The sequence below is a fragment of the Peromyscus californicus genome, unplaced genomic scaffold (assembly GCF_007827085.1).
Source record: "Peromyscus californicus insignis strain IS unplaced genomic scaffold, ASM782708v3 Scaffold_4__1_contigs__length_199733344, whole genome shotgun sequence".
Classification (NCBI taxonomy): Eukaryota; Metazoa; Chordata; class Mammalia; order Rodentia; family Cricetidae; genus Peromyscus; species Peromyscus californicus.
The window spans coordinates 69,322,299-69,345,210 of NW_026294562.1; the positions used below are offsets into that span (position 1 = coordinate 69,322,299).

Consider the following 22,912-nt stretch of genomic DNA (forward strand, 5'->3'; position numbering starts at 1 on the left):
TACATTTGAAACAGCAGCCACAGGCTGGCTGTCTTTGTGCCTAACCTCAGTACTTGGCACGTGGTTGTGGCAGTCATAGTAATGAGTGCTTGTTTTGCTTGTGCATGAGATACTCACATTGTGAAAATAAGCCTATGCTAATATTGCTAATATTAGCTAATATTGCTGCCATCACAGCTTATCAAACATACATGAGAAAGGATATTACTTTTACCCATGAGCTCTTCCAGAAAAAGGGATTGAAATGAAATTTCATGCCAGCTGCCTTTAGGTCTTATGATTGACAGCATGATACAGAGACCAGCATGCCACTAAACTTGCAGGGATAGTCTATCCTCATTGCTGTCTTATTGCGAGGGCGGAGGGGGGGGGTGGTTCAGGATCCATGTGCCACAGTTCTACTTGTCCGAGACTAATAAGTAAACGATAAAAATAACAACATTAAGTTGCATTATTGCCTGATGCACCCTTGCTTCAGGGACTAAAGTCTGAATTTTCAGCATAAAACCTTAATCTTGGGGGAATATAGATCTGATGTGTTTTCCCAATGAAACCTAACAGAGCCAACTTAGCAGTCTGATAAATTCCTTTTCGTGTCCATCCAAGGGGAAAATAACAATGCTTTAATCATTTCCATTGTTATGGGGGCTTTGTTTATTTGTTGCATTTTGTTCTGTTTCTGACAGGGTCTCATATAGCCAAATGCTGGCTTCAATCTGTCTGTGTAACCTAGGATTCCCTAAAGCCCAGCTTCACCTTGCGTCTCCCAAGAGCAAGGACTGCCCAAGCTGATGTGGTACTAAAGACAGGAACAATCCTCGCATGCTGGACAAGCATGTCACCCCCTGAGCATCATTCCCAGCCCAAGTTGGAATCTTAAGGAAAGCCGTTTGATTTTCCCTGTAGCCACTCATCTCTCTGGTCTGCCTTTTTCTCCTTCCACTTCACTCCTTTGGTCCCTGTTCTGAGAGCCTCAGTCCTCGCTAAGCAGTGCTGATCACCATGGGGAAGGGTGTGCCGAAAAACACAAGCCTCAGATACACAGGTCAGGGCTGGATCCCCAGATCTTCCTTGAGCTGCCTGGGACCTTAGACACGGGGAGTGATGACTGGAGCTTCAGCTGCATGAAGATCACCACAGGAATGGGTATAAGGAGGCTAGATTCCAAGGAGGTACCCACAGTCTCTCTCTTTCCCAAACACTGGCACATTGGCTTGATTTAGGCCTTTCCTCCCTGCCTGCTAGAGAGGGTAGAACCCCACCTTCAAAATCTGCTAGACTCAAAATCTCTGCTCCGAGATTCTTCCAACTTGAAGTTTATAATCAAACATTTATGACATCCAACTTAAAACAAATTGCCTCCCTTATCTAACTTGGGGCCAAAGAGGGCTGTGAGAACATCACATTTCTACATCTCGAAACCTCGAGTGCTTGAATTTTGGACTGTTCTTTCCAGAGCTCTTTACAGCTAAATGATTAATTATACCCGGGATAGTCCAAAGCAATTATTTAATTATGCTGTATTGCAGGCTGCCAACTGTGCAGAGCAAAGGGGAGGCCTTCACCCCCGTTTCTCAACATCTGGCCTTTGGATGACTTAAAAGATAAAAGGAGATATGAGAACATTTTTATGACCAAGTAACAATTTCTAGAACTTTCCACTAAGCAGAAAAAAACAAACTTTCAATGATTGGCTTCTTTCTCATGATTAGAGCGTGGTGCTATGTTTCATTCTCCCCAGCTGACTCGATGGGTAAGAATTGAAGAAAATAGCAGATGGCATATGCTATAGTGCCAAGTGGCTGCATTGTCCCTTCAATAGTATTTCTTTCTACTTTCTCTTTTTTGTTTTGTTTTTTTTTTAAGTTTTTTTTTCTTAATTTGGGCTTCCTAAAGTCAACAGTAATGAACAAAAATTCCAGCCACCCATTACACACTCAGAAATGTCAGTTTTATTTCATGAGGCAGTTCAGCATAGGAGATGCAGGCTGCCCCTCATTTGTAACCCAGAGATGTGCCTGGGTCATGGATCTAGGCATGCTCACAGATATTGTCTTAGGTGGGGTGGGGAGGCGAGAAGCTATCTACACGGTCTTTTCTGTCATAGGGTATGAATGTAGCCCAGACTTCTTCAGTTACTTCCAAACTGTGTTGGCTCCTTTGCTCTAAACAGTTAGGCATGCTGACTTTTGCTAATGCCCACAACTTTCACTGGCTTCTAATTGCTCCATGCCTCGGTGCTCTCCCCTCACTCAGAGGGGTGGATATCCTAGCACTGACCTGTGCCTCCCACTGCCTGTGACACCTCAACAGAGCTGGTGAAAGAAGCACTGATCCATCTTGAGTTAGTTACTATCTATTTCATGCTCAGCCCAAAGAGATACCTAATCACTCCACCCTCTTCCCTCCATAGCATTTGAGTATGGAAATACGGCCAGAAAGAACAGTTGTGATCTGAGGAGACATCTCAGTTCATAAAGCGCTTGCTTTGCAGGCATGAGAACCTGAGTGTGTTCTCAGAACCCGTGTGTAATCAATCCATGTATCGCTGTGTAAGCCTGACACCCCAGTGCTGGGGAGGTGGAGACAAGAACATCCCTGGGGCTTGCTAGACAGCCAGCCTAACCAAGTCAGCAAACTCCGGGGTCATTGAGAGACCTTGTTCCCAAAACCTAAGGTAGAGTTGAAGCAAACAGATGATGTCATTTAATCCCAGGGCTTCTTCTTTAATGTGTGCCCAGCTGGTGTGTCGAATGGTAACAATGAGGTGCTGAAGTCACCCACTGCTACTGTGTTGGAGTTAATCTGTGACTTTAGATCTAGATGTATTTGTTTTATGAAATGGGATGAGCCTGCATTTGGGCCATACATATTTAAAATACATATGTTTTCTCTTGATGGACGGTTCTCTTGGTCAGCATGAAGTGACATTCTTTATCTCCTCTGACAAGAACTGGCTTCAGTCTATCTTGTCAGATATTAGGATATCAATGCCTGCGTCTCCTTGGTTCCATCTGCTTGGGATACTTTTTTCCATCCATTCTCCCTGAGGTAATGTTTATTTTTAGCCATCAGGTGCATTTCTTGGAGGTAGCAAAATAAGAATTCTGTAATCTGGTCTTCTAGTCTGTAGCTCTTAATGGGATAATTGAGATTATTCATAGACAGTGTTATTACTGACAGGTGTGTGTATATCCCTGCCATTCTTGTGGATTGTACAGTGTTTGAGGGTCTCTTAATACTCTTTTGTTTAATTTCTTTTTAGTATGGTTTGGTTTTTTCCTCCTCTAGCCTCTTGAGTGTGTTTATCTTTCTCTTTGGTCCCAAGGATTCCCCGCAGCGTTCTCTGGAGGAGTGGGTTGATGGTCATGAATTCCTTTAGCCTGCCTTGATCATGGAAAGTTTTCTTTTACCTTCAGTTATGGTAGATAGTTTTGCAGGTTATAATAAGCTGGGCTGGCAGTTGTGATCATCCAGATTTTGAAATACCTCGTCCCCAAGCCCTTTGTGCTTTGAAGGTTTTGATTGAAAAGCCAGCAATTGTTCTGATGGCCTTGTCTTTCCTGTGGCCTGGTCCTTCTCTTTGGAAACTTCTGGTGTACTTCCCTCATTCTGTACACTCTGTTTTAAAGTGTGATGCTGTGCACAGGAAGCCTCTTCTCCAGTCTTGTCCCTTTGATGTCCTGTGTCCTTCTTGGATCTGGGTTGGCTTCTCTCTCTCTCCCTAGATTTGGAGATTTTTCTTCCGTGGTTATTTTCTTCTGTGAAATAGTTTCTTGCTTGAAATTCTTCTCCTCCTTCTGTGTCCATGGTTTGTCATTTTTACCATTTTGTGGTGTGCCCCCAAGTTCTTGCATGTTCCATCCATCCGTTTTTTAAAATCCATCATTGACCCTGAGGGACTGCCCCACTTGCTCTGCTTCGTCTTCACACCCAGCTATTTCATCGTGATCGATTCTGTCGTGAGGCTTTACACTCAACTTTTCAGTTCATCTGCTGTGTTTCCCATGTCCATCTTCATTTCAGTGGCATTTTCTTCAGTATCTCGTTACTTTCTACTTCCATATCGTGAACTGATTCCCGTATTTAGCAAACTGTTTGTGCTCTCTTGGACAATATTTGTGTCCTGCACAAGTTGTTTGAACATATTTGTCATCATTCCTTGGAATGGTGTGACTAGAATTTTGTCTGAGTCCTTTCCATCAGGAGCCACAACTGTAGAGTGGCCGCTTTGGGAGAAGACACGTAGTCCTGACATTTCATGTTACTTCTGCCTTTCTACTTGGATCAGGCCAGGTGAGGTTAGAAGGTTAGTGAAGGTTTTGTTCTTCTTTTCAGGTACCTCTCTTCTTTCAGTGGAGGGGTTTATAGGTCAGAAGAGTCAGGGCGTAGTAAAGTCATGGTGGGCGAGTTTTTACTCCATCAGACAGGTGTTACAGACGCCAGGATCTATCTCCAGTCCATCCCCGTGGGTTGATACTTCAGGAATAGTCGCTAGCCAGCAGTTAACCTACTCTGACAGTAGAGTAGCAGGCGGCTACCAAACAGATCCTTGTTAAATACTAATTGTTGGAGAGAGTAAAGGCCCAGACAGTACCATCTATACTAATGCATCGGTTATTGTGGGTGTGAGTGGAAGAAAAAGAGAAATGAGAATTCACAGTGAGTGGTTAGTGGTTGGTACTAGATGAGAACTAGAGACAAAGAACATGGGGAAGAGTAGGAATACATAGAGAATACATATGCAGAGGAAGAGTAGAATAGTAGAGGCAGGTGGGGGGAAAGGAAGGGAGATTTAAGGGTAGGCAACAGGATGGTATAAAGATATATACTCTGATATCATAAACCAGGTCAGCCTCTAGGCTTTAGGAGATGTAGCAATAGGAAAGGAATAGGGAAAGAAGAAAGTATTTGATGTAAGCAGTGGGGATGCAGCTGGTCTACAAGGCTGACTGGGGTATTACAGAGATAAGGAACAGCTGTGGGAGGCTGAGAGCTCTGCGGAGACAGGAGAGGATGCAGTCAGTGGCCTGGATGTTGGTTTTTGTCTTGCATGGCACATCCACTGCATTGCCTTTCGTGTTCTACTCCGAGCTGTCCTCCATATTGATTTTTGGCAGCCCTGTTCTTCTCCTGTGAGTTCCTAGCTTCACCTGTGCGTGGAGTTTTCTTAATGAGCTATCTGGCTCTGTTCTTTGAGCTGGGGATAGCTGCCTGGCTGGATTCACCGGGCCTCAGCGGGGGTGGCCATGCGGTGCCAGAGCCTTGTCTAGAGCTTGTACTTGGCTCCCACTATCTCACTGTTCCCACTGGGACATTAATGGGGTCCTGGTGGCGATCTCTGGGACCCAATCGATAAAATCTCTTAACACAGCTTTTGTAAGTTTTCTAGACAAGGCCTTTTAGCCTGGTTTGCAGTCGACTGCTGGAGTTTGCTGGAGTCTGCATCTGTGGCAGCAGCGAAGGGTCAAAGGCATAGGAAGTTTATTGTAGCTTTGACCAGGTGGATCCTGGGGGCTGATGGGGGAGTGATGAGATACCCCTTTTCACTTTGTCTCCCTGACTATAATCAATCGTTCGCTCTGGCTTCTAAGCAGCTATCTTACCCAGAGGTCTTTTGTCCATGTATTTTAAAACTCTAAACCTTTATGTCTAAGCCTAAGTGTTGGCTCACAGGGTTCTGTTTGGTCGTTGTCATTCCCAGAAGAGTGTTTATCTTATGAACGCTGCATTTAATATCAGGGAGCAGCAGGTGGCCAGCATTCCTGTGGGTAGGATACATTCATGCAGTATAAGACTTGCCTACAATTGTCAGCCTTTGAAATAACCCGTGAATAGCAACCTGATGTGTAGACCTGTCCTTATCCAAGGAAGAGAGATGCCACCATTTAAGCAGTAACTTGGACACCTATGGAGCTGAATGTTCTCACCGAGTGGTGTAGCAATCATGACAGGAAGTTACTGTTATCCACCTTGTGCTGGTAGAGAAACCAAGTTTGGGACAGTTGGAGAGTAAACAAGCTCCCACAGGTAGGAAGTGTTAGAGCTGCAGCTTGAACCTGGAGCTACTGGACACCAGATGGCCCTTGTCCAGCCACAGGACGGGGAGGCTCTCACAGTGTTCTTCAATTCTCTAATGGGCTCCCCATTTGATGTGTAAGAAAGAAGACTGGAGTTCAGATCCCCAGGACCCACGTAAATGCCTAATGGACATAGCAGCTGTGATTCCAGCCTTGGAAGGTGTACAGATGTGATGTGTGGAGCAAGCTGTCTAGTGTGACTGGTCACAGGTGATCCCTGAGACCGTGCCTCAAAGCATAAGGTGTAAAGTGATCAAAGAAGATTCCTAAAGTCCACCTTTGGCCTCCACATGAGTGCATACACACATACACACATATACACACACACCAGCATGCACACACATGTGCAAACACTCAGATGCATATATACACAATAAGATATAAAAAAAGAGCTCCCCAATGGAATTAAGGCTAGCCTACACACACACACACACACACACACACACACACACACACACACACACACACACACAAACACACAAGGATTAGTTCAAATGTTTTGGGTACTGTGTTAGTTACTTTTCTTGTTATGAGAAAATACCTAATAAGAAGCCATCTAAGGGAAGCAAGGTTTGCTTTGACATAATTCAAGGGGACACAGTCAGCATGATGGGAGAGCATGGCAGCAGGAGCTGGCGGCTTCTGGCCACATTACACCATGGTCAGGAAGTAGAGAATGGACAGGAATTAGGGCTGAGCTATAAAACCTCAAGTTCCACTCCCCTGACCCACTCTTCTGGCAAGGCTCTGCCTCCTAAAGGTTCCCAAACAGCGCCACCCTCTGGGGACCAAGTATTATAATGTGAGCCTGAGGGGGACATATCACAGTCTGTCCACAGCAGGTTCTAAGATGGGTGCATTCAAAGATGGGTGCATCTCCCACAGATTAAATAAGAAAAAATATAAAAACATTATAAATCTTTCCCCATTTTTATATCTGAATCCCGTCAAAGATGTAGAAAATAGGTTTGACCAGGACAAATTATTTCAGAACAGAAATTGTCTTTTCAAAGAGAAGGGAAGGTTTGCTTTCTGAACTATGTCTGCTAATTCAAATGGACTTATTGTCACATGGGGTCTTTCTGCCAGACTCTCTTTCACAGTAATATATCTTTGAGATGGGGAGGAAAAAAAAAAACAAAGAAAAACAAACAAAAACAAAACCAGGCATAATGCAGTCTGTTCTTTACCATAAAAATATTTGAAACAAGTGAAATCCCCAAACTTGGTTTTCAAACAATTTTCAAAATGAATGACACAAACACAAAGTATAGAAATGGCTTCTCCTCCTAAAGTTTGAAAATATAAATAAACCAGGATTTCCCTTTTTATTTTCTATCTCATTTAGAACTCTATTTTGGGTGCTAGGGAGATGGTTCAGTGGCCAAAAGCATTCAAGGGGACCAGAACTTGGTTCCCAGCACTCATACTGGGTGTCACACAAACACCTATAACTCCAGCTCCAGGGACCAACACTGTCTTCTGGCCTCCTCAGGTCCCCACACAATTGTAGCATACACACACACACACACACACATACACACACACACACACACACACACACACACACACACACACACACACACCAACACAGAAATAAGTCAAAGTAAAAATAAATCTTTTTTAAAAAAAATCTATCTTCGTCATAAATAAGGAACAGTCCTTAAAAATTAATGTTTGTATTACCTTTTCAACAGGGGACTTATCGTGTTTGAAAATAAAACCTATATCTTAGAACCGATGAAAAACGCCACCAACAGATACAAACTCATCCCAGCTGAGACCATGAAGAACATCCAGGGGTTGTGTGGGTCACATCATAACCAGTCCAGCCTCACCATGGAAGATGTCTCCCCTGAACCCTCTCAAATGTGGTCAAGAAGGGTAAGAGGGCATCCCAAGTTCATATTTCTTGAGCTGAGGCCTGAAGGAAGAGACCTTCAGGGCTGGGAGGTCTGAAGCAACCTTGCTGCTGGATGCAGTGTGGATGGAGTGAGCCCCATTCCTCAGGAGGCAGGGGATGCCCTGGGAAGAGTATAGTCACAAACTCAAACCCCTGCAACTGTGAGCATCAGATTCATTAACGTGATAAGTAAAGTCATATCATCAGGGTCAGGGGGTAGCAAAGCCACCGTGGGCATAGACAGCAGGGTGAAGCCAGGATGGGACAGCCTGATAGCCAGCAAAACAAGCATGAGTTCCCCCACCCCTTCCCATTCTCCACCTTGAATTTCATTACCCGCGGGCTTTTCCACAGTTCGGGATCTCAGAACTAGCTATAGAAAATGGACCATCTTGACCCACCTGCCTGTGCAGAGGGCCTCGGAGTCTTCTCCAGTGATTTTACTGGTCTCATTTATCCATAGGCCATACTGTCACCATTTGTCCTTGTCCCCCAGGACTCTGCAGCAGCCTGCCTTTCTGACCTCCTGCCATGACTCTCTTTTTGCTGCAGCACTGGAGTTGTCAACAGAGTCTGTGCTACAAACTGATTCCCCTCACCAACATTTCCCATAATGCCCTGGAACAACTCGGCCCTATGGTACCTGCTCATTGTCATTCCCATGGGCTGTATGGGCCACAGTGAAGCTTTGTTGGCAAGGAGCAAAGGGTCTTTTCCACCGCTAGGTTATAACCAGAGATGAAATTATCAACCTTTTCTTGGCTGTTTTTGTTTTATTTGGGGTAGGGGTGTGTTATGTGTGTGTTTCCTATTCTTTACTTGAGAAGAAATATTTAAAAATCAAATGTATGGTGTCCCCTATGCTAACATTTTATTATCGAGGACCATAAGAGTGACATGTTCTTCACATCCCTCAACACATGTTGTCTTTCCCAGCTTTAGCTAATAGTCATCTAACTTTGAGCCAACAGTATACCTAACGGTCGACATTCCGTGAAGATTTTTCTTGGTGCATTTTAGCCCATCCTTGATTGCTTGCTTCCCTTCTTTTTGCTTTTTAGCAGTCCTAGAGATTGAACTTGGGCCTTATGCGTGCTAGGCCCCCTAGCCCTCTAAGTTTAAACAAAAAGAGTTATGTTCCATGTATTTGCCCCTTTCTTGGCATTCTCTTTATACCTGTGCAGAGTGTCTGTTCTCCAAGACTGCTCTAAGCCACCCAGTTCTGGACCTTTCCTTGTCCATCCAGATTTTCTGTCATGAGATCCACACCCTTTCCCCTATGATGGTTCCCAAGACTGTCCGTGTATAATGCTCAAAACATTTGTCTGCCTCCTCATAGGAAGAAGAGTTCTCCCTTGACATGCTATTGCTCACCTTGGCATTGATTCTTAAGGAATGAGGACGGAAGCCCATCTGAATTCCAGGATCTTAAAACTACCCAGAAATGCCAGGGGTGGTGGTGTACCCCTATAATCCTAGTACTTTGAAGGGTAGATAGAGATGAAGAGTTCAAGGGCATTCTCATTACAGAGCCAATTCATGGGACCATATTTCAGAATAACAAAATGAGGCTAAGGAAATAGCTCAGTCAGTGCAGTGCATGTATGCATCCCCGAGTTTGATCCCCAGGACCTATACTAATACATTTTTTAAAAGCCAGACACACTGATGCTCTTTTGCAATCCCAGCTCTTGGAAGGTGCAGACAAGAGGATCTCTGGGGCTCCCTGGCCAGCCAGTCTAGACTGCTTGGCAAGTTCAGTGAAAATTTCTGTCTCAAACAAAGCAAAACAAACAAAAATACAACTAACCAACCAATCTGTGAACGATGTCCTGAGGAAGAATGCTTGAAGCTGCCTTCTGGCCTCCACACACCTGCTCACACAAGCGCGTGCACCTACACACACACACACACACACACACACACACACACACACACACACACACACAAAACAGAGGGAAAGGGAGAGACAGAAAGACAGAGATGGGGGGAAGAAAGGAGGGGAGAAGGGAAGGAGGGAGGGAGGGGAGAGAGAATGTCCCCAGCAGCAGCTCCTAAAGGGTCCCTCTTGCATTCCTCCCCTGCGCCATCTCTCTTGAGTGACAGAGTTAAGAGCTGGAATCAGAGACAGCCTCTCTAGTCCCTCTCATGTTTATTTCACTCTTCAAACATGCCTGCTTTGGAGTCCAGACCCCAGCTAGGATGTGACCGAGCCAAGCTTCACCCATCATAAACAAGTAGAACATTTGCATTTTGTTTTCCAGGCTCTTGGCTTTGAGTACCTGGTTGAATGCCGGTTACCCACATTGCATGATTTATAACTTGACAGTTTAAATGATGCTCAAATGTGCTCCCATTTCATTTAGAAGTACGAACTTGGTCTGTACTTGCTGACCGTATTTTAATTCCCTGAGCATACACAGCTCTCTAGAACCACGATCGACACCATCATCTCCAGTCACACTGATGTGGAGAGAAATGAGGAAGCCAGCGTAATGATGCTGGGTGCTAATGTGGGGACGTAAATGAACCTTTAAATGGAGAAGGGACAGCATGGATGCTGGTGCCGTTCCCCTCAACTCCCACTGTTGTTCTAAAAGTTCCTGTGATGATCTTGCACAAGGGAAAGAACTTGCCCTAAACCGTGAGCAGATAATAAAGACGGTACAAAAAAATTGTTTTTCAAATAAGCAGAATACTTGGGAGTCCCGGGCACCTGGAAGGTCATTTTGGAGCGCTCTGGTGAACAGGCAGAGCAGAGATTCGAGGTGCATGCCCATCACTTTCCTCACTATGCTGCCTTTTATTCTATACTTAAAAAAATCAATATAACTGCAGCTAATTAATCTTGTTTATGCGGCACACCAAGCACAATTGCTCTTCTCCAGCGTTTTTCCGACCCCCTAAGTGTTAACTATCTCGGCTTCTCTGTAGATGTTTGCATTTTTCCTCACGGAGCACCAGGAATCCATCTGATGGAGGCGGTCACACTGGCTAGCATATAAAAAAGCTGAGCTGTTTGTCACTTTTACAAGGCTCTTTGTTAGATTGTAGTGAAAGCCCCATTCGCTTCTGGAAGGCAAGAGTGTCATAGTTTTCTCTCTGGGGATTTTTAAGTCCAGCCTAATATGTGTTGGTACTCGGCTCACCTGCCTGGACTCCATCCCTCTCCATGTGCCTGCAAGAGAGGAAAGGGGGAGCTTTGAGATGTAGCTCAGTTTGTAAGGCGCTCACCTCACACACGTGTGGCTTTAAGTGCTGTCCTTGGCATCGCATAAACTGGATACGGTGGTGCATGCTTGTGATCCCAGCACTCTAGAGGTGGAGGCAGGAAGATCAGGGGTTCAAGGTCAGCCTCAGCTCCATAGTAAGTTAGAGGCCAGCCTGGGCCACATGAGACCACATCTCAAAGCAAACAAACAAAAAGAATAGAAAGGGATTTTAGCAGCCACCTTAGTAAGCTTTGTGAGAGAGACAGGCTAAATCTGCTAATAAGAAAATCAAACCATACATCCTAAGAGCAGAGAAAAGAATTGCTTCATGAAGACAGTGAGTGGCCTTGGTCTTATCCATCACTATATCTCCAGTACCTAACCCATCATGTGGCACACAGCAAGCTCCCAGAGGACACTCAGGGATGAGCAAATATATGCCAATGATCTGGCCATAAGAAGACAGGCTTGCTGTGGAAACCCATTGGTAGCCTTGGTCTCCCCCTTGTTTTCCTTACTTGAGTTCAACTCTCTGTGCCAGACATCACAGCAAGCTCTTCAGAGGATACTTAGCCACTGGGCACTTGGCTGGGTTGACTCGCAGTGGTCTAGGAACTAGTTCCTTCCTGGGTACCTTGTCTCCATCTCTGTCCCTACCTTGGAGCTGAAATTGTTGGTCCATTCTCAGAGACTCAGGTTCCGGCCTGGGAATAACTTTTGTTCACAGTTCTGCAGAATGAAAATTCAGTCAAACAAGCAGTTTCCAGTGTTGCTGCCCATATCACAAATTTCAAATATATATTTTTAAAACTGGACAGCCTAGATAGGTAGCGATCACATGGAGGTAATTTAAGCCTCTCCTTCAGGGAGCCGGCCACTCCCCTGTGGCTTTTCATTATTATGTGGTTAAACTTCTCTCTGAGCTTGCAATTCTCTGAATTCATGAGAAAATGTGGATTTCTCCGAAAACTGCAGAGACAGGAAAATTGTATTCGTGTGTTTGTTTTCCTTATCTGGGGTTGTGTGTTTTCTAGACGATGGGCCAAGGCCAGTTGGAAATGTCCTCTGGTCCTCGATTTCACCCTCTGCAGTCTGAAGAGTGTAAACCAGCCCTTTTTCGATGAGTTTTTCATGAGAGATTAATTTATTTCTCCATTTCCACAACCATGTTTTTGTCTGTGTAATTAGCTGACTGTGTTTATAATTGAACAGGGTATCGTAGCGGGGAGAAAAAGGAGAGAGAAAGAAATTGATTCCTGGGAGCTGGAGTGATGGCTCAATTAGTGAAGAGCATTCTGTTCTGGGTTCAGATCCCCCAGCGCCCATGTATAGAGCCAGGTGCACCCAGCATGCACCTGTCACCCCAGCACTGGCAGAGGAGTGGGAACTGTTGGGTCCCAAGGACTCACCAGCAGACCAACCTAACTGAATTGATAAACTCCCAGTTTGCTGAGAGACCAAGTCTCAAAATCTCAAGGTGGAAAGGGTTAGAGGAAGACACTTTCCAGCAACCTTTGGCCTCCACATGCATACACACACACACACACACACACACACACACACACACACACACACACACACACACACACAGAGGAAGGAGCACACATACAAACACATAAACATACATATATGCATACATCAGGGGGAGGGAGGAGGGGGAGAAAGGCTAAGGAGATTTCTACTTCTTTGGCCCCTCAGGAAGGAAGAAGCACATTTCCAGAAGGGTCTCGTTTTGAGCACACACGGGGACTGACTTTTGGGCTTTCTGAGTTCCCAGTTAGCACCGCGAAGCCTGCCTGCACATACAGTTACCAAGCCCAACGGTTTCTCCTTGCAGCGCTGTAGAAGCGTGAGAAATTATACCTTTCATGGTACTTCATTTCCCTTCCTCCATGAGGTCTCCAGATTTCTTCAGGGACACCTAAATTCATGAATCAGCACAGCTGGGCAGCAAGCGGGAACACCACTCTAATACAAACATTTTTCTTGTAAAAATCTGTTTGGAAGATTCTGGCCTGGTGGAGATTTGTTTTATGAAAGATGTTTCCCTCCGGATTATGTGACTGGAAACCTGATTCAAAGCATGCCTTCATCCCTTTTGCTTTTGTCTGGACAAGTGGTTGTAACAGTGAGTGTTCAGCTCAAGCCCTGTATGAGACTTAAGTCATAAACCAGCAATTTCAGTCGGGAGGACCAGAGACGAGATCAACCCCCACTTCCTCCAACTGTGGGTTATTGCAGAAGCAGAAGGCTTTGCTTTTCTGTTTTCAGTGTTTGATTTTGGAGACCACCCTCCATGAATTGGTTTATTTCCCCTAAAACATGCCTTTGGGATCCTCCCAGTAATTTACAGAAGAGTGTAAATGCTTTCTGAGGAAGCTTGATTAAAATGTAACCTGCCTCAGAGGCTGTCTCGTTTGCATCCGTATCCCCACTGCTGAGTGTCCGTATTCCTGTACCCGGATAGACAGTTTCCATATTCTTCTCAGCCACTCCTCTCTTGCCAATCCCAACCCTCAATGTCATACTTTTAAAATACTGTTTCTTCCTGGTCTCTCTGCCGCTCCTTTGTATTTTGTCTGGATACACCACCACCACCACCACCACCACCACCACCACCACCACCACCACCACCACCACCCCATTGCCTCTCTGCCCTTCAGCCCAGTTTTCCACTGCTTCAAACTAGATGTTTAAATGGTTGGCCACAAGCATCCGTTCCCCAGAAAGAGCTTCGCATTTTCCCAGAGGGATCACACATTTCTCTATACAATGTCTTCTCCTCTGCTTCCCTCAAATCATGGAGCAGATGTACGTGGGCCATAAAAGAACAAGGGACACAGTGACAAGCTGGACTCCAGCGTTACTTCAGTCATCTTCCTGTCCTCATGGAATCTGCAGCAACAAGCCTTTGGCTGGCTCTGGTTCTAGAATGTTCTTTGGCGTTGTTTAGGTGCTCCTTTTGTTTAAAAAAATGACCTTGACTTCTTTCGAGCCCACAATCAGTGATTCAGCGAGAATGTTATACTCCTTTTGAGGACTTCCCACATGAAAGTGGAAACGGGATCACCCCTGTTGAGGCTTCACAAAAAGGTCACTGGGGCTGGGAGTCGATTTCTGGATGGTACGAGGCCACAAAGTCCAAAGAGGAAGAGTCTACCCTCCGAATATTATTGTTGTTGTCTTGTCTGCTTTTATTTATTTATTTTTTTGAGAGACATGCACAATGTTCTGGAAGCCCCAGTGAAGTATTAAGGCAAACTAAACTCTCTCTTTTGGCAGCATAAAAGAGAGACCCTTAAGATGACCAAGTACGTAGAGCTGGTTATTGTGGCCGACAACCGAGAGGTAAGCACCCATGAACCGTCTCAGTACAGCTGGTTTCAAAGGGACATAAGAGGAGGTGCTTAGCTAGTTAGGACTAACCTTACCTCCATTGCCGAGGTGTTCTTAGAAACCGTGGAGATAGCATTTGTGCTTTCCCAATCTGAGAAAGCATAGATAATTTAATATGTATCTAGTGTAATAAAATAATTGCAAAGTGTACCCACCTACCCCCCCCCCCCCAAAAAAAACCCCACAGTGTTTCTCTGTAGCTAAGCTCTCTAAGTAAGGAGAATTATCTAGGGGAAGTGATGGATGGTTTTAAATTACATTCTGACATTTTGGGAAAAGTTAGGTGTGCCTTAATCTGAATTAATGAATAAATGAATGAATGAATGCTAGACATGGTAGAGAAATCCTTCCCTCTTGTGATAGGGCTTTACACTGTTGATTTTTTTCTTTCACTTCATTTTAAATTAATTTCCTTTAGATTATCTTCCCTGTGGTTTCTTACCATCCTATTAACATATTATAAATTGGTGACATTTTTTCTTCTAAACTCATTCAACATATGTGAGTGAAACCAGCTTAACAATTTCTCAGAAAACTCTTCCCATTCTGGAAGAGAGAATTCTCTCTGGAGGAGAGAATGCGGAATTTGTTAACTTTTTTTCCATTCTCCTTTTGGTCATGTTGCCATGAGCTTTTCTTGCTTCTCGTATTTAATGTTTAAAAACAAATCTAAAGGAAATTTCTCAGGAAGTGAAAATCAAGATGATGATATGAAAAGTGGCCTTGGACAGCCCTTCCCGTTGTCCATTTTCTCGTTGCCAAAACATGTCCCTGCCTCCATCATTTATGAGGCTGGAAGAGCTGCAGAAGTTACCGTATGCGTCTTTGGCTTGAGTGAGCTGTAGGGAATTGCAGGGACTCCCCAGCTGGGGAAACTATCTGGCGTAATGTCAGCTCCTTGCATTGTAAATGTGGGCACCCCACACACACACACACACACAGAGTACAGGGTGCCCCCAAAGCCCAAGACTTCACATCTTGGGACCTGGGAAGAGGAATCCTGATTGATATTCTTATCGATATTAATGCTGGCATTTCAAATTGTTTAGTTTCAGAGGCAAGGAAAAGATCTGGAGAAAGTTAAGCAGCGACTAATAGAGATCGCTAATCACGTTGACAAGGTAAGTTCCTTTACAGGTAATTAAATCCCTCAAATCATGTCCATGTTTGGAAATGAGGTTGAGAGAGTTAAGTGCTCTTCCTCTGACTGAAAAGAGAGACCAAGATCTGCCTCTGTGCCAAGATCTGCCTCTGTGTCCTGTGCTGGTCCTCTGAGTGTCCAGTCCTCTGAGCAGGTCCTTTCCAGGCCCTGGGCAGCTTTTAGGAGACTCCAGCCCTAACTGGTTCAGACTATGGAGGCCTTGGGGACTCAGCTACCTCTAGGATCATGTCTTGCTGGCAAGTGTTCTAACCTAAGAGAATTCTGGATAATGCATTAGATGGAATCCCAGGAGGGTGCATTGAACCTTTGAGAATGTGGTAGCTGGGCCTCTTATTTGCTCTCCAGTATGAAGTTCACAATGCACCAATGTGGACTAGAAGGTGGGCACTGTCAGAACTCAGAAGCTGACTTCTGGCTCAGTCACCATGTTAGATTTCTTTTTCGTCAGTGTGCCAGATACCTGTAAGAAAAACTGTGGAGGAGGGAATGTTTATTTCACCTTCTGGCTTTGGGAGTTTCAGGCTGAGATCTGCTGACTCCAAGTCTCTGGACTATCATGGCAGAGAGGACATGGTGGAACAGGGTTGCTCAACACATGGTGACCAGGGAGCAGAGAGAGGCAAGGAGTGGTCCTCAAGTGTATCTTTTCAGGACACACCCTTGTAATCCTTAAAGTAGGTCCCACCTCCCGGTAATAGCACCCTAGTGTTACTCCATCCAGGCAGTAATCATTTGATTAGGTCAGAGTCTTCATGATCCAATCACATCTCAATGATCAGTGGGAACCAAAGCCATTTTCAGAAGCATTTTAGAGAACGATTCCTCTGGGAACAACCGCTGTTGGAAGTCCCTCAGTGAGAACAGGGGAGACCCTACCACTACTTTCACAAGACGATTTCTGGGGGAAGAGTCTCTGAGAATCTGGTTCCTTCTAGAACCTGCTGGAAAGGAAATGGAGGTTCTGACTGTCTAAAGCACCCTTCTCCCAGTGATAATCCTGTAGGATCGAATCTGGACTGTGTGGGGTTGATGGCTCTCATCTAAAACAGGGCTTCTCAATGGCTTACACATCAGTGCTGGTGGGTGGGGGCTTCCGAAGACTTTTCTGACTTCTGGCTTGCTGGCAAAGATGAGTGTTTTCAGATGTCCCCTAGAGAGTCTCATAGTCTATGTGGCTGGCAGCTCCAGGGCCCAAAGCCAGGAACTCCCCTGGTACAGGGCTGCACTGTAGATGCCACCAGTGGAGAGACAGGGCAAAGCTGAGCTGCTCAGTAGACACACATCTCCTGCCTCTGACAGTCTTGTGAAGGGGGCGGGGGCTGGATGTAGCTGAGCCTCCCACAGCCAGGCTTCTCCAACAAAGCCGCCCTTCACACGGGGCAGTTTGGAAGGTTCTCCTCACTGCATCTTTCGTTTCAAGCAAATCCTGTTCTGTTCAATTTAAATTTTCAACCTTTTCAGAAAGAGGAAGGCAAAAGTCTTTGCATAAATTCATCTTCATCTTACAAGTTCTTGTAGAACACAGGGTCCTGAGTTCTGTGCATCAGTCAGATGTAATCCCTCTGTTTGCAGTCACAGCAGACCCATAGAGGTAGACGAATAAACCCTTCATCCTGCACCCAAGTGACAGCCCTGCAAGGATGCTGTGAACAGAGGTCTCTGGAGTTGCAGATGAGAGAGCTCCTCACTTCCTCAGGGGATAGGGACAATGGTCATTGCAGTTGGGACAAATGATCTTGTAAGGTGGAGAGTGGGTGAGAGGAGCACTTAGGGTAGGGAGGGACTTGGTCTGCTCCCGACACTTACAGATACAGTAAGTAGTTCCTTGTGGTTAGAGAGCATGAGCACATGCAGATGTGTGCAAGTGTTTGTGATTGCACACATGCATGTTCACGAGTGTTCATATGCATGTGTGCATGCATGATTGTGTTTGTGTGTGAATGTGGCACACACGGCTAGAATGGGAGCTGATGAATTGGGATTTAGACTGCCCAAGGTCCCAGTTCTTTCTTCAGACTCCTTTTCATCAAGGCCTTGAGGCAGGCTGAACTCTGGAGCAAAATATGTTTTTTTTTTAAATGTTTCAGTGGTAACTCTTCACACATTACTGTGTATCCTAAAGTCAAGGAATAAAGGAGAATCCTGGTTAGGGGACCCGTTCTTTTGGAAAGGAGAGTGAAGCATGGATCCTGGGAAATATGTCAAGCATAGCACAGGAATTAAAGCTGGGTCACAGGGCCTGGGGATGTAGCTCAGTGGGCAGAGTTCTCATCTTCTGTACATGAAGTGAAGTCCCATCCCCAGCACCACATAAACTGGGAGTGGTGGACCTTGCCTATGATTCTAGCTTTTAGAAGATAGAGGCAGGTGATCTGAAGTCTGAGGTCACCCTCACCTACATAGCAAGTTGGAGGCTAGCACCGGCTGGCTGAGACCTGTCCAAAAAAAGAAAAGCAGGATCACAATTGGCTGGGGCATTAGAATGCCCTGGGGCATTTTGTTTGTTCATGGGACTACTCTTTTAAATACTTCTTCCTAAACCTCAGCCTTCCTAACCTGATCTGGGTGACTGAGGTGGGGCTCAGCACAGATCCATGCAGCATTCTCCTTAAAACAGGTGAGGTAAGAGGGAGACCCGGTGACAGAGAGTGAAAGGGCAAGCCAGCACTCTAACCTCAACAGGCAGACTGTCATTTAAAAGCCCTCCCACTCCCCTAAGGAGTGAAAGAGCACATCCCTGGCCTCAGAAGTAACAGGAAATGATGGGCTACACTAACTCTAACAAGAAATGGCTGAAACTCCACTTTAAGAAGTGGTGTATCTGGCCCTCTGCCTTTATCTCTCTTTATATATTATTTTTAGGTTATATCTTGCTTCGGTTCACAAAACTGAAAATGAGCAATTAGGGGTTTGTTAATGGCTTGTGGTAGTCATTAAAGAACAGTATGCCCCAAGAAGCCCTGGTAGGCTCGGTCAAGTGTGCCAGCATGGATGAAGGGAGAGCAGAGTCAGGTCACTGAGCACACAGACACGTTTAGCAGTGCTATTCCTGCCCACCTCTCAACAGCTCCTAGAGACCCTGGAGAGAAAACCCAGGCTCTTTGGGCAACTCTGTATCCACAGCTGTTGGCTGACAGCTCCAGGCAACATCAGACTTCCCAGTTTCAGTTTGTAACTACACTCACAGGAGACTCTCAGCTCAACTCATTGACTTGTCTCAGTGACCACTTCCTCATTTGCTGACATCTTGGCTCAGTTTGGCATTCTAAATTAACAACTGTTTAGCTGTGCTGGTTTGGAAAAAAAAGAGAGAAAACCCCAGACTGGGAGACAGAGAAGTGACTCAGAGACAAAGGTGAGGTTCTAAAAAGGGTCAGAAAGTCCCAGATGACAGAAACAGAATGTGTGCCTAATAGTCATGCTTCTCAAAAAAAACTGTGAGGCATTGTTCCCGGTCCTGGTTACACTGTAGCAGAGCAGCGGAGTGAGCATCTGGGGAGGAAGGTTTGCCTTCCTCACTCCAGAAGCCCTCACTCCAGCCAGCCTTCTTAAGCTGTGACTTCAGCAGCCCTCCTCTGATGACTCTGAATTTCTTCAGCCTTCTTCGCTCATGTGACCACACTCTTTCCCTCTTCCTGAGCCGGTTGCCTGAAGAATGCCAGCTCTCCTGGGACCCTAGGGAACTCTACCTCCCTCGTTTCTTATCCACTCCTTCCAGAAAACTTGGGTCCCTCCAACACAGCATTCCTTGGACTTCCTGTTGATGCTATTGCTCAGTGGGATAGCATATCAGTTAACCGGATTCATGGTAGCATGCGCCGTGCCTAAAGCCTGGTGGTGACCTCCGAGCAGCTGAGCTAGGGTGAGGCCGTCCTAATCTTTCTTTTCTCTGCTTGTGCCATGCTCTGGCTCACAGCAAGAACTGATAGCAGACATTTGTAGCTGTTGTGTAAATAAGAGACTCATTCATCTGTGTCTCTGACTGTGTCTCCATACGTTCTGGGATCTCTGAGCCAGGCAGGCAACTGCCAACCTCTATCTGTCCTACATAGGCCCGTGAGCTTTTCTCAAAGTCTGCAGTCACGGTATTCGCATGCAGGTGGCAGTGTTAAAGGTTCAAACCACGACATCAGAGTCAGCCTGTCTGTGTGCCAGTCCAGCCATGCAGTCATGATCTTGAGTAATGTAGCTGGCCCCTCCAAGCCTCAGGGTCTTGACTCTAAAATGGGAGCAATAATAGTTCCTAACATAGGGTCACTTTGTGGATTAAGCCTGGGCTTAGAAAGTACCTTGGCATTGAGCCAGGGCTGTACTTCTGCTTGTACTTCACTGACAAGAACCAAGATGACCTGTGGGTAAACCAAGGAAGAACATCCAGAGAAGGTAGTCAAGGGATGGTGAATAGTGACTTGCGGTTGGCGTAGTGCACGTGGAAGTTAACCAACAGTACCAACCTTAGAGAAGCAACTAAGTCTGAAATCTGGGCTAGGATGTGGTTTAGGAGGGCTCGCAGAGAAATACAAACTCTCCATTGGTATGAAACCCTCCCTGTTTGGTTTGCTGGTGAATTAGTGCTGAGAAAGATGATAGGTTAGGTCTGGGCAGACATTAGTTCCTGCTTCCACTCAATACTTCTGGGAGGCAAACAGTGTCCGTTTCTCAGAAGACAACCCTCAAGACCACTCAGGATACCTGGCCCTAAAGAAATATCTTAGAAAGCTGACATAAACACTAGCATTGAATATTTGTTTTCCGATTACTGTGGCCTTTGCATATGACACAGTATGGAACATCATCTTGAGGGGTGCCACTGGCATGAGCAGGCATCATTCAGAACGATCCTGGAATGGTCTTTCCTGGATAACCTGGGCTAGAAGTTTGCAAACAGGCACAAGTCATGTGCTGCTTGATTAAAAACACACCATGGGACAACATTTTGCTTATGTAATTGTCTCATTAATGTATTGATTTCGTATGGTTTTCTGTTATCTGTTTAACCCCGACTTGGATCAGTGTAGCCTATGACATCATTTGTGCCCCAGCTGAGTTCTTTGGGTTCTGCTGCTGACCCATCACTCACCATGTGACTCTGGAGATCGGCAAGGGAAAGGATGGGCTGCCTCATGTGGGGGTTGAGAATCTGGGGTCAGAGGCTCAGCCTTAGGGAGCTCCTTGTGCCTCAGCTCACTGCATTGGAATGATGCTTAACTATCACATGCAGAGCTGCTGGGATTTCTGTTCCTTGCTAGCCAGATGTTTCTAGAAACTTAGAGGCTCTGCTTCCCTCTGGAGCTGGCTGTAATGCCTTTCTCCTTGTGTGTCCGGGATCTCAGAAGGTGGGGACCTTCTTGTTACATGTGGACTTGTATGTCACCGGCATCAAAAGATTTATAGGCCACAAGGTGACTCATGTGCTTACCACCTTGGTTGTGACCACAGAGTTGCCTCTCTGTCAATTTGCTGTTAAGTGTAGAGCAAGGGTGATTTTTACAGGGCTTCCCCCACACACACATTGTCTTGACTATCAATGGGAACAATAACAGTTCTTAGCTCTATAGTTGCTTTGGGTCCTGAACTGTGGGCCTAGAAGAATGTCACCATCAACCCTGGGATGGACTGATGTGCATTCCACGTTGACTAGCCACTCACACTGCCCATGAGACAAGCCATCCTTTGGCAACTAGAAGAGTTGCCCCCCTGATCTCCTATGGACTGGGGGCTTTGTTTGAAGTCATTACTGCCTATATGTAGGGATGGAAGAGAAGACTCACTGTGGATCTGCTCAAAGCTTTCTCAAGTTCCTTTGAGAAGAACTCCATATGACAGATCTTCCCATCTCACCAGTGCTGAGATAACTTCTTGGGATGGTGAGAAAAATGTGGTCATGAAGTTACTGAAGGTTTTGTCTATGCTTTTGTTATTCTGGAAGGCACTAAACTCCCTAACTTGATAGGTAACAGAATATGATGGTGTCAGCCAAAGCTGAGTCTTTGCTGAGAAATTTAGATGCATCTTCGGTACCTCATAGGCAGAACACTGTACTTAAAACGAAAAAAAATCTTACTCTTGGCAGAAGTGACTGAATGATCTTCATCCACTCATTGTTCTTTCTTGCAGTAGATAATAACTGACAGCATATTAAATGGTAGCTTGTACCACATTTAAATCATAGCAAATCACTTGAAAGGCACCCTCCCATACATCTATGGGCAGACAGGAGAAATGGCTGATAACTTTAGCATCAAATTGGTCAGTATTAGAGAGTCCAGCTAACATTTTACTTTGCAGCAGGCACTACTTAAATCCTGTTGCCATGGGAACAAAGATGCGCAGAGAGGGGTTTTCCTGACTTACAGCAATGAACTTCAAACAGTGAAATCAGTTTCAATTTTCTTTTTAAGTTTCTAATAATGTGATCCTCCAAGGATGCCCATTTTCCTAGTTTTACAGACCACTGAACATCCGGATTGTGCTGGTAGGGGTGGAAGTGTGGAATGACATGGACAAATGCTCTATAAGCCAGGACCCCTTCACCAGTCTCCATGAATTTCTGGACTGGAGGAAAATAAAGCTTCTACCTCGCAAATCCCACGACAATGCTCAGCTTATCAGGTGAGAGGTACTATCCTCCTCTATTCAAGATGCGGTTCCATCTGCACATACCTCCTGTGGGTACCCAGAGCCACATCTGTCTACACAGCATACTGGCTCCTTCAAAGGGCTTCCTAGCCTGCATCAGGGGTCAAGTACATCCCCACCTGGCATCATAGACCCAATGGGCAAGTCTCCTGTCCCTCTGCAGGACTCTCATTTCTGGTTTGGTTTGATTTGGTTTGGTTTTCCATAAGTGAGCATTTTCCACTGTGCTAATTTTTCTGGTCTTAGTCTTAATAAGATTGCCTCAAACAACAGTGTATCATTAATGGAAAAAATCTATGTTTTTACACAATCTGAGAGCAAGGCATATGAGTGAAGATTGTCAGGTACCCAGAGAAACACGAGGGCCTTTCTCCTCTGGTGGAGAAGTTCTTTTTTGACTTTCTAAGTCAGAAAGTATCATCCAGAAGTTGTATTCTTCTTCCAATCAGCATCCATAGGACACCTGCTAGGACCCAGATAAGTAATTTGAATATAACAGTGGCCAGTATTAAATGTTCTT

General features: G+C 45.3%; 1 protein-coding gene across 2 annotated transcripts in view; it reads left to right on the forward strand.

The window, feature by feature from the left end:
- Adam12 (ADAM metallopeptidase domain 12) overlaps nucleotides 1-22,912 on the forward strand; it is a 327,810-nt gene that overhangs the window by 224,981 nt on the left and 79,917 nt on the right. For both annotated transcript variants that reach the window (XM_052711869.1, XM_052711870.1), the window contains exons 6-9: nucleotides 7,778-7,964; nucleotides 14,478-14,543; nucleotides 15,641-15,712; nucleotides 22,196-22,365. In XM_052711869.1, the coding sequence (XP_052567829.1) occupies nucleotides 7,778-7,964; nucleotides 14,478-14,543; nucleotides 15,641-15,712; nucleotides 22,196-22,365 (495 nt within the window). The remainder of the gene's footprint in view (nucleotides 1-7,777; nucleotides 7,965-14,477; nucleotides 14,544-15,640; nucleotides 15,713-22,195; nucleotides 22,366-22,912) is intronic.